Consider the following 10,606-nt stretch of genomic DNA (forward strand, 5'->3'; position numbering starts at 1 on the left):
GGGGGGGTCGGTTTGGAAATCCCGCGTCCCGCCCCGCCTCTCTTTGGGTCCCGCGGGTAGCGGTGTAGGAGGGATGGTGTAGGAGTTCGGGGGCCTGGCTTCCGGGTTTGTCTGTCCCAGACTCGATGGATGACCTTGAACCGAGGGCTCTTTTTCTGTGCCTCTCCTCCCCCATCTGCACAATGGGGGTTGGGTTGAAGAGAGGTCCCTGGAAGGTCGCGGGTTCCTGCGCCTTTAGGATGGGGGCGGTGCTGCCTGCTACTGGGGACGGTAACGCATTTGCTTCCCAGGCGCCATCTGCCCCTGGACTCCAGCCTAAACTCTTTCCTACCTCAGTTTCCCAGATCGGCTGGGACCTGGCCTGTCCTCCCCCGTCTGGACTCTTGAGTATTTGGGTCTTGGCAGGTGCCCGGCTCCCACCTCTTCCCGGCCCGAGCCCTGGAGACGGCTGCTCCTGGGCTGCTGAGCGGCAGCGGCAGCATGAAGGCCCCGGTAAGTGGCGGAAGGGAAGGGCTCGCGGGGGTGGGGTGGGGGGATGGGGGTGCCTCCCCGATGAGCAGCCTCTGTACCGTCTGCCATCCCACAAAGAACTGAATGAATGTCACTTGTAACCTCACCCTCTTGGACAAATAAGGCTAGACTGGCCTCAAAGCCCAGCCCTGCACTGGCTGGCTGTGTGGCCCCAGGCAAGTGATGCCCCCTCTTTGGCTTCAGTGCCCCACTCCCATAAAATGGGGATAATAATAATCACCTTCTAGGCCATTTCCCAGGTCGCCAGGTGAGATGGCCTCTGGGAACGGGATCAGGCATGAAAGTTCAGTGATGGCTCATCCCCCTGTCTTTACTCAGAAGCCCCTCCCTGGTGGAGGTGGAAGAGAGCCCTGGGTGTTGGTGGGGAGTCAGCCCCAACTTCCTGAGCCAAGGTCTGGGGGCTCCTCATAGGCCCGGGACCAGGTGTCAGGCAGGGCCTGAGGCCCTAGGGGCTGAGTTCCCACCCCCTGCACAGCTGGCCACACAGAGGAAACTTATTTTTAGAAGCTGATGTAGCTTGTGGGCCTCTAGCAGGATGTGCCTGGGGTGGGAGTTGCTTTCCCCTTTGTGACTGTGAGAGGGCAAGATGCTAGGTGATCTCTGAGGGGCTTCTTAAGGACCTGTGCCTTGGGCAGGCTCAGGAGAATCGTGGAGCCCAGAGAGGTGTAGATGATGACCGAGGTGTTGCCAGCACATGGCACCCAACCCGGTGCCCTGTCCCCTACCAGCTAGCCCCACCACCTCACAGGGTTGGTGAAGACATTCTCTAAGTTGGCTGACCGGGCCAGCTGCATTCCTGGAGGGCTTCCTGGTGCAAGCAGCCTTTGGCACATGGTTTCTGGGGGCAGGGGCCTCTGGGCAGCAGCTTTTAAATTATTGAAACCATTTATTGAATGACACTTTCCTCAACTGTCTACCACCATCCTTCTTTCTCACCCAGATGGCTGACCCAGATCAGGATCATCAGCTAAGGGAACAAAACAGAGTAGGTTAGGGGGTGGGTTAGAGGTTGAGGGCCCCCGTGGGCAGCCTCTAGCCGGGGGCTGAGGGAGCTGGGAGCTCTTTGAATGTGCGTCTCTCCTGACCTGATGTGTACTGTACTTCACAGTGTGCTGAGTACTTTCATTGCTGTGAAGGATTGAATTGTATCCCCTGAAAATACATGTGGTCAATTGTAACCTCTCTGCCTGAGTTTGTAATCCATTTGGGATTGGATTGTCTTTGTTATGTGAGTGAGGCAGAATAAGTGTAGGGTGTGTCTTGAATCAATCTCTTGAGATATAAAAGAGATTAAACAAGTAATGGAAAGAAGCAGAGATGGGGGAAGAAAGATGCCAAGCCACAAGATCTCTAAGGAACCAAGAAACCAGCTGAAGAGTTAGGAACCTTCCTCCAGAGCCAACACAGAGAGAAAACCTTTCCCTAGAGCTGGCAACCTGAACTTGGACTTCTAGCCTCCTAAACTGGGAGAGAATAATTTTGTTTGTTAAAGCCACCTGTTATGTTTCTGTTACAGCGGCACTAGAGGACTAAGACAGCCATGATTCCCACAATCAGTCTGCACTGTGGTAATTATGCCCTCAGTTAGTGAAGGAGGAAACAGGCTCAGAGAGGTTGAGAGTCACACTCAAGGCTGCACAGCACATCCAGGCTTCGGGTCGAGAGTATGGGCTTTGCAGCCTGGAGCTGAGGCTCCACGCTGCCGCCGCTTCCTCACTCTGTGGCCTTGAACCACATACCTCACCTCAAGTTCATGTTCTTATCCAGAATACAGAGATAATGATACAGCTGATCTCTAGGGCCTCATGTACTGGGAGCCTGGCAGCCCAGAGTACCAAACCAGAAAAACCAAACTCACTGCCATCGAATCGATTCCAACTCAAAGTGACCTCCATTGGGTTTCCAAGGCTGTAAATCTTTACAGAAGTAGATAGCCCCATCTTCCTTCCATGGAGCAGCTGGTGGGTTTGAACCATTGACCTTCTGGTTAGCAGCTAGATGCCTTATCCGCTATGCCACCAGCTCAGAGTAAGGCCTGGAGAATAGAAGCAGTGGATTCTGCTGATATCTAGGAGCTGCTGAGCTGTGGTCTGGACCCATGAGGCTGGGGTGAAACCCACTGCCGCCATTTCTAGGATCCCCAGGGAGCCTCTTCTACCCGTGCGTCCTCCCTATGACCTTTCTTACCCCCAGGGTCGGCTCCTGCTTATTGTCCTGTGCTCCTTGGTCTTCTCTGCTGTCTACATCCTGATGTGTGGTTGGGCCTGCCTGCCCCTGTGCCTGGCCACATGCTTGGAGCCCCGCCTCTCTGCCGGCTCCAGGCCCACAGTCCCAGGACCTCTGCACTTCAGTGGATATAGCAGTGTGCCAGATGGAAAGGTGAGAGCCAGGCAACACATCGGGGGGCCAGCCCCAGCCAACAACGTTCTTCCTTCTCCAGCTCTGAAGGACTGTGAGAGCTGGCCCTGTGCCAGACAGACCCAGATCCTTGGCTCACCAGCTCTGTGACTTTGACCATTACTTCACCTCTCTGAGCCTAAATTCTTTAACTAATGTTACCTGGCTGCTCAGAGGTGGGGCCTGGGGATAAAAGAAGTCAGCCAGCCTAGCTGCCTGCTTGGAGCTCTGGATCCAGTGGGGGAGACAGACAGTCATAGCATGATGTGATATGTAAGTTTTTCACATGTTTAGATTTCTCTCTCTACACTCGTAATCCATGCATTCAACAGGCACATAGGTGGTATCTGTGATATGTCAGGCCTTGTGCTGAAAGCTGCTGGGGATAGAGAGATGACATAGATAAAAGCCACATTCAACCCCAGAGCCCAGAGATACTGGCTATAGGAACGACGAGTCAGTTATGGCCTCTGCCCCATGGCGCCCACCTCCCCACACTTGCTCTGCCCAGCCTGGTGGGGAGCACATTACCCCTTCATGCTGACTTCAGCAGCCTGTCACAAATGGACACACAGTACAGAAAGCTCCCAGTCCGAGTTTGATGGCTCAGAGGTAGGTGGTCTCAGGGCTCCAGGCCTGGAGGATATGTACTCCGGGTCTTTATCCCTGTGTCTCTCAGTTGTCTCCCCATTTGTAAAAGAATTACTACAGTTCCCACCTCTATAGGGCTTCTGTGACAGTCCAACTGGGTCATTCTCATATAGTATTCAGACCAGGTGCCATATAAATGATCGATGAAGAAACTGACCAGTGGGGTGGGGAAGGTGCAAGCTCAAATGCCCACAGGATTGGTCAGGTGGGGTGACTGTGTCTGGGTGGGCTGAGTGGAACCTGTCCCATCCACCAGTCCCATCCATCCCACAGAACAGTTGATGTTCATCTCAGACACTGAGGGCCTCATAGGAACAAGGGCCTGGGGTGATCATATTGTCCTTTTTTTTTTCTTAAGAGAAGCCAGAAATCCAGGTTTGGAATGTCAGGATCAATTTTTGTAGGTTGCAACTAATTAAGAAATGAAAAGGCCTCATAGGGTACAAACAGAACACCTCTTGGGGGCTGATGGTGACCCTTGTTTGTCAGGACAGGCCCAGACTGAAGACAGAGTGAAGAAAGTCTTATTCTTTTTTTTTAAATTTTTATTGTGATTTGGGTGAAAGTTTACAGAACATTTTCATTCTCTGTACAGTAGTTCATACTCATTTTGTTTCATGACATTGATTGCAATTCCCCACAGTGTAACAGTTCTCTTACCACTTCCTCCCTTTAGTTACCTCTTCCCTGTATCCTTCTTTCCTATGTATTCCTGCCCCCCAAGCTATCTCCCTGTGCAAACACTGCCTTTCTGTTCTCCCATTGATCACTCCTGCCTGTCTGTTGTTTGGCTGGAAGCCACAGGAGTGAGTTCAGTTCCAGACCTGAAGGGTAACTAGGGGACTCACCAGGCTCTATCAGACCAGCAAACCTGGTTTTTTTTTTTTTTTTTTTTTCCCCTATGATTCTGAGTTTTGTTTCACATTGTTCTCCTGCTCTATCCAGGATCTCCTGCACCGATACCCCTCAGAATGGTTGACAGTGGTAGACGAGGACCATCTAGTTCTTCTGGTCTCCCTGTCATATAGGCTGAGGATCACATGGTTTACCAGTGCCTTGGACTAATTGTTTCCATGCGCCTTTGGTTTTCTTCAAAATGAGGAGGTCTTATTCTTTATTATTGAGGTGCAGAGACTGGGCCTGTGTTGTTAGGTGGTGTTGAGTTGACTCTGACTCATAGTGACCCTGAGTGATAGAGTGGAATTGCCGATAGGGTTTCTAGGCTGTAGTCTATATGAGAGCAGATTGCTGGGTCCTTTGCCCTCTGGAGCCACTGGATGGGTCCAAACCACTAACCTTCCACTTAGCAGCTGAACGCATAACCATTGTGCTAGCAGGGCCTGTTGTTGTTGTTAGGTGTCTTTGAGTTAGCTCTGACTCATAGTGACCTTATGTACAACAGAACGAAACACTGCGCGGTCCTGCACCAGCCTTACAAGGGCCTGTGGGTCCTTAAATTAATATTATGTCAGATATAAAATGTCCTAGAATGGGACATGACATTGTATCCTTTATTGACTGAATTGATGTCCCCACATCCTTTATGGGGCCTCCTTAAACCCACATTCCCCCATGAAGATGTGAGATGGGGGGCAAGTTTTTCTCTTAGAGCCCTGACTGCTCACCCCTAATGGATATTTGAGGCTCATTGGCTCAACTTCTGCCTCTTGTGGGGATAATGAGAGGGGATGGGGGCCCTCACTGTGCCCTGAGTCTGTGTTTATAACTTTCCATTTTAAACTTAATCCTTACAACCTGATCGAGGACATACTGGTTTCATACCCATTTTACAGATAAGGCAATTGAGGCTCAGGAAGGCAAAATGACTTGCCCCAGGCCACACAGCTTGGAAAAGACAGAGCCAGGATTAATGCTCAGAACTAGAGGTTCCCAACCCTGTTGTGAGCATTGAAGACCGTGCTTTGCTTACAAACTGAGTACAAAGTGGGTGGGCTTGGGACAAGGAAGTAGTGACCTATGAATTGTTCTGAAGAGCTAATGTTCATGTTTACTTAATAAATTCTTGTATGACATCCAGTCTATGCTAGGCACTGTTCTAAGTGCTTTATAAATATTTGCTCATATGACCTTCATAAGGAACCCATGCCATAAGTACTGTTAGGGCCTCAGTGTCTACTCCAAGAGACAGCCACAGGGACAAGGGCAAGGAACATGGCTGGTGAGGAATACAGGCTCCAAGTATAGGATCTTAGCTTGATGTCAGTGTGAGCTTGGGAAGGTCACTCCTCGTGCCCAGCCTATGTTTTCTCATCTGTAAAATGGGTTGATGACAATACTTAGAGCTGATGCAAGGGCTAAGGGAGGTCAGTGGGTGGCACTGGGTGGAGGAACAGGTGGGCAGAACCTGCATGCCCATACCTCTCTCTCTCTGCCACCCCCTGTAGCCGCTGGTCCGAGAACTGTGTCGCAGCTGTGCCGTGGTGTCCAGCTCTGGCCAGATGCTGGGCTCCGGCCTGGGTGCTGAGATTGATGGAGCCGAGTGCGTGTTGCGCATGAACCAGGCGCCCACAGTGGGCTTCGAGGAGGACGTGGGCCGGCGCAGCACCCTGCGTGTGGTCTCACACACAAGCGTGCCACTGCTGCTGCGTAATTACTCTCACTACTTCCAGCAGTCACGTGACACGCTCTATGTGGTGTGGGGCCAAGGCAGGCATATGGACCGGGCGCTTGGTGGGCGCACCTACCGCACGCTGCTACAGCTCACCCAGATGTACCCGGGCCTGCAGGTGTACACCTTTACCGAGCGCATGATGGCATATTGCGACCAGGTCTTCCAGGACGAGACGGGCAAGAACCGGTGAGTGTGGGATGGCTAGGACCCAGCCTTCTCCAGGGGTCTCTTGTGTATCGAGGGTCTGGGACTAGGGGGACAACAGTGATGGAAGTAATGTGGTCTTGTCCTCTAATGGTGAGCAGGAGGCAGAGCGATGATCATTCATAGACTTACACATAGATGTAGACTCCAAAATGGTGGCAAGGGGCTCACATTTAGCCTGTGAGCACTGGATGGGACGGAACTGGTCAGCCTGGGGCCGCCGTCGGAGAGCACTTCCCTCGGGAAGGGATGCTCTGAGACGTGAACTGATCGCTAAAGTCCCTTCCAGATCATCTAAGTATCACAGCAATAGCAGCCTTCTTTGTAATGCAAGCAGTAGGTTAAGCACACTGCACACAAGATTTCACACCCTGGAGAACACTCATAACTCCTACCGTCCCCTCCTCCGCACACCTGCTCCTCCCTCGGCCTCCTTACCTCAGGAAATAGATCTTGTCAGTCTCTAACTTTTCAGCCAAAAACAGCCTTTGCCCCTAACTCTGCTTGTTCCATCACCTGCCACTATGGTCATCCTGCTCACTATTGAGTCTCTCTCCAGGTCCTTGCAGTAGTCCCCTTGCTGGTCTCCCTGCTGTCACTCTTGTCCCTGCAGTCTGAGCTCCTCCAGCTGCCCCAGTGTATTCCATCCCATCAGTCAGCTGTCCTCAAACCTACAGCACCTTCTCATTACACTGTCCCCCTCCTCTGGCCTTCAAGCCCTGCATGATCTGGCCCCTGCCTGGCCCTGGGACTTCATCTCCTCTTCTCTCACTTGAGGCCTCTGAGCTTCTTCCGATGACCACACTTGTCCCCACCTGTGGGCCTTTGCACATGCCATTCCCTCCACTTCAGCTGTTCTTCTCCCCGCCCCATATTTCCATGGCTGCTTCCTTGCCATTCAGGTCTGGATGGAATGTCACCTCCTCAGAGAAGCCCTCCCTGACTAGATGGCTGAAATAGCTTCCTCCTGCCTGATATTTTTTATCCCATTACCTTGTTTCCCTGTCTTCCCAGCTATTGTCATCCTCCAACATTGCCTTGCTGATACATTTATCTCTCAGCTGTGCCTGCACCAGGTGTGGCAGGTTCAGGGCCAATGCAGCTGGTTGGTGCCAGTTTGTTTGAATGAATGAGCCACCCCATGAAAACAAAAAAACAAAACAAAACTCACTGCCGTCAAGTTGGATCTGACTCATAGCAACCCCTCCTTGGGTTTCTGAAGCTGTATCTCTACACAAGTAGATTGCCCAATCTTCCTTCTAAGGGTGGCTGGTGGGTTTGAACCTTCAGCCTTCTGGTTAGCAGTCAAATGCCTTAGGCACTGTGCCACCAGAGCTCCCATGAATGGGACCTATAATTATCCCCACTTCACAGATGGTCTCTGAGGCTCAGAGAGGTTAATGGTTGCATCCAGATACCCACTGTGGTGCTCTGCTGCCTCCTGCTATCACCCTAGTGGTCCCTTTGATGTGAAGAGGGTGTGGCCAAGGCCCCCAAGCCATCATCCTAGGGCTTTGCTCAAAGCATAGCTTGGCTTAAGCCCTGCTTGGATGGGGAGGAGTTGAACAGACTTTGGTTCGTGTCCAGCTTCATCTCTTATCTGCTGATGGCCTTGGGCTGGCTCTGCCTTCTCCCAGCTTCCCCCAGGGTCCCCTCTGTAGATGTCAAGGTGAGTGGCCCTGGGTCTTGAGCGAGCTGCAGCCCTTTCTCTGTGCTCTTCCTCCGCGTTGTGTGAGTGGCTGACAGCGTCCCTCCTCCTGCAGGAGGCAGTCAGGCTCCTTTCTCAGCACCGGCTGGTTCACCATGATCCTCGCCTTGGAGCTGTGTGAGGAGATCGTGGTCTATGGAATGGTCAGCGACAGCTACTGCAGGTCAGGCCAGCCAGGCCAGGTGGGAGGGTTGGGTGGTGAGGACTGAGAGAGTGAAGAACTGTGTGGGCTTCATGGTGGGTGGCCAAGGGTGGGGCATGGGGCATGGGATGGTGGGAAAGAGCCCAGCCTCTGGACTAGGCTCGGATGCCAATCCCAGCTCTGCTGTGTATGGTCTTGGTCCGATCACACCTCCTGAGCCCCTATGCCCTCATATGTAAAATAAAGAACAGACCAAACCCACTCCTAGTGACCCTATAGGACAGAGTAGAGCGCCCCTTAGGGTTTCCAAGGCCGTATACGTGTATATATGTAGAATAGAGACAGGAGTAGCACCTTCCTCAGAAGGTTGCAGAAACATCTAACCAGTAACCAGTTACCATTGAGTAGATTCCAACTCATGGGTGACCCCATGTGTGTCAGGGTGGAACTGCTCCACAGGGTTTCTGGTGGCTGATTTTCCAGGACACTTCTAGTCCTTCTGAGGTGCCTCTGGGCAGGACTCCACTTCAAACCTTCCGGTTAGCCGCCGAGCACCTTAAGCTGTTTATACCATCCAAGGACTCCTTGAAACATTTATCAGATGATGAATAATAACACCACAGCACCCACTGGGACCAATATGTGTATCTATTAAGGATTACATAAATTATTCCTTTAATATTACTTCTTTTTAATATTTACCTTTATTTAGTGTTTATACTAAGTATTGGGAGATCTGGTAGCACAGTGCCTAAGGCACTTGACTGCTAACCAGAAGGCTGGCGGTTCAAACCCACCAGTCACTCCTCGGAAGGAAGGTTGGGCAATCCTACTTCCGTAGTGATTGTTGTTGTTGTTGTTATGTGCCGTCGAGTCAAACACGACTCATAGCGACCCCTCCTTGGGTTTCCGAGGCAGTATCACTACGGAAGTAGGATTGCCCAACCTTCCTTCCGAGGAGTGGCTGGTGGATTTGAACCGCCAGCTGTCTGGTTAGCAGGCAAGTGTCTTAGCCACTATGCTACCAGAGCTCCTTAGTGATACTGCCTTGGAAACCCTAGGAGGGGTTGCTTGCTATGAGTTGGGGCCGACTCGATGGCAAATAACAACAACAACAACATACTAAGTATTATTAAATTTAGTCTAATTTTTAAAATATCATCATACTTAAGATTAGCTCAAATTATGATCTTGTAATATTATTATAATTCAATATTGATATAACTAACATGTTCAGAAAAGGACCCACGTTTACATCCTGTGTTCTCTCTGGAACTTGTTGGTTGAGCTCGTGGGTGTGATGGCAGGAGCCTGTGTCCCCTGCATGGTGCTGGCCAAAGTGTTGTCATGCATAATGCTAATGCGAAGGTGGGTGTACAGGGCTGGCCACTCTGTGCCCAGGGAACGAAGGGTTCCCTCACCAGCAGGGTGCTTTTCAGTCCTCATTGTGTTGACCTGGAAGATGGCTATCACTAGCTCCGTTTTACAGATGGACTGTTGAGTCTCACAGGGGGATCATCTCCCCAGAGGCATCCAGCAGGAGGCAGAACTGAGGCTTGACCTCCGGCCTTTTGGGTCTGTAGGCTGCTTGCTCCTCCCCTGTCTTTTCTGGCCTCACCCAGGAGCGTTGGGCTCTGTGGGCCTGGAGTACCTGTTGAGGGCTGGTTGTGGTGGGAGGCAGGCAGCTGCTGGTGCCCGCCTCCCCCAGCCCTGTTCTCACTCTGCAGGGAGGAGCGCCACCCCTCGGTGCCTTACCACTACTTCGAGAAGGGACGGTTGGACGAGTGTCAGATGTACCTGGCGCATGAGCGGGCTCCCCGCAGCGCCCACCGCTTCATCACCGAGAAGGCTGTCTTCTCCCGCTGGGCCAAGAAGAGGCCCATCGTGTTCGCCCACCCGTCCTGGCGAGCCCAGTAGCCCTGCTGGCTGCCATGCCTTCATCAGGCCTCCATTCCTTCAATGCCACCATTCTCCACTGAAAACGGTTAATTTATGGATCCTACCTCCTGCCAGTTGCTGGGCAGACAGGGTCCCTTCTTGCCCCACACTGGGAACACTTGGAGCCACCTCCAGCTTTAGGACTTGAGGAGTTGGGGGGCGGGGCATGGCGACCTCTGCACCCTCTCCCCTCCCCCCTTCCTGAATGATCCGAATCTTCATTTTGGGGTTCATCCCACCTCCAGGTCTGTCAAGTGGCCTTTGCCCCTGGGGCTGACAGCCCCGCATTCACCAGCATCATGACCTTTGACTTTGCACCAGCCCTGGTCCTTCCTGTCCCCTCACCTGCCTTTGGTGCCACACCTTCCAGGCTGGTTGTCCTGCTGCCAGTGCTCTAGTCGAG

The 10,606-nt window shown here is 52.2% G+C and overlaps 1 protein-coding gene across 1 annotated transcript; it reads left to right on the top strand.

The window, feature by feature from the left end:
• Positions 1-480: 480 nt before the first annotated feature.
• Positions 481-10,182, top strand: ST6GALNAC4 (ST6 N-acetylgalactosaminide alpha-2,6-sialyltransferase 4). Its single transcript, XM_007944296.2, has 5 exons — positions 481-492; positions 2,725-2,910; positions 5,985-6,397; positions 8,179-8,286; positions 9,993-10,182. Exons 1-5 carry the CDS (start codon positions 481-483, stop codon positions 10,180-10,182), a joined length of 909 nt encoding a protein of 302 aa, XP_007942487.1.
• Positions 10,183-10,606: the final 424 nt, after the last annotated feature.

Source organism: Orycteropus afer, unplaced genomic scaffold (genome assembly GCF_000298275.1).
Source record: "Orycteropus afer afer isolate SDZICR_OR568_19922 unplaced genomic scaffold, OryAfe1.0 scaffold00123, whole genome shotgun sequence".
Lineage (NCBI taxonomy): Eukaryota > Metazoa > Chordata > Mammalia > Tubulidentata > Orycteropodidae > Orycteropus > Orycteropus afer.

What these genes read in the sequence shown, in the direction of transcription:
- ST6GALNAC4 (XM_007944296.2), top strand. An exon ending in GCAGTGTGCCAGATGGAAAG is followed by an intron (nt 2,911 to 5,984) that starts GTGAGAGCCAGG and finishes CACCCCCTGTAG; the next exon opens with CCGCTGGTCCGAGAACTGTG. An exon ending in GACGAGACGGGCAAGAACCG is followed by an intron (nt 6,398 to 8,178) that starts GTGAGTGTGGGA and finishes CTCCTCCTGCAG; the next exon opens with GAGGCAGTCAGGCTCCTTTC.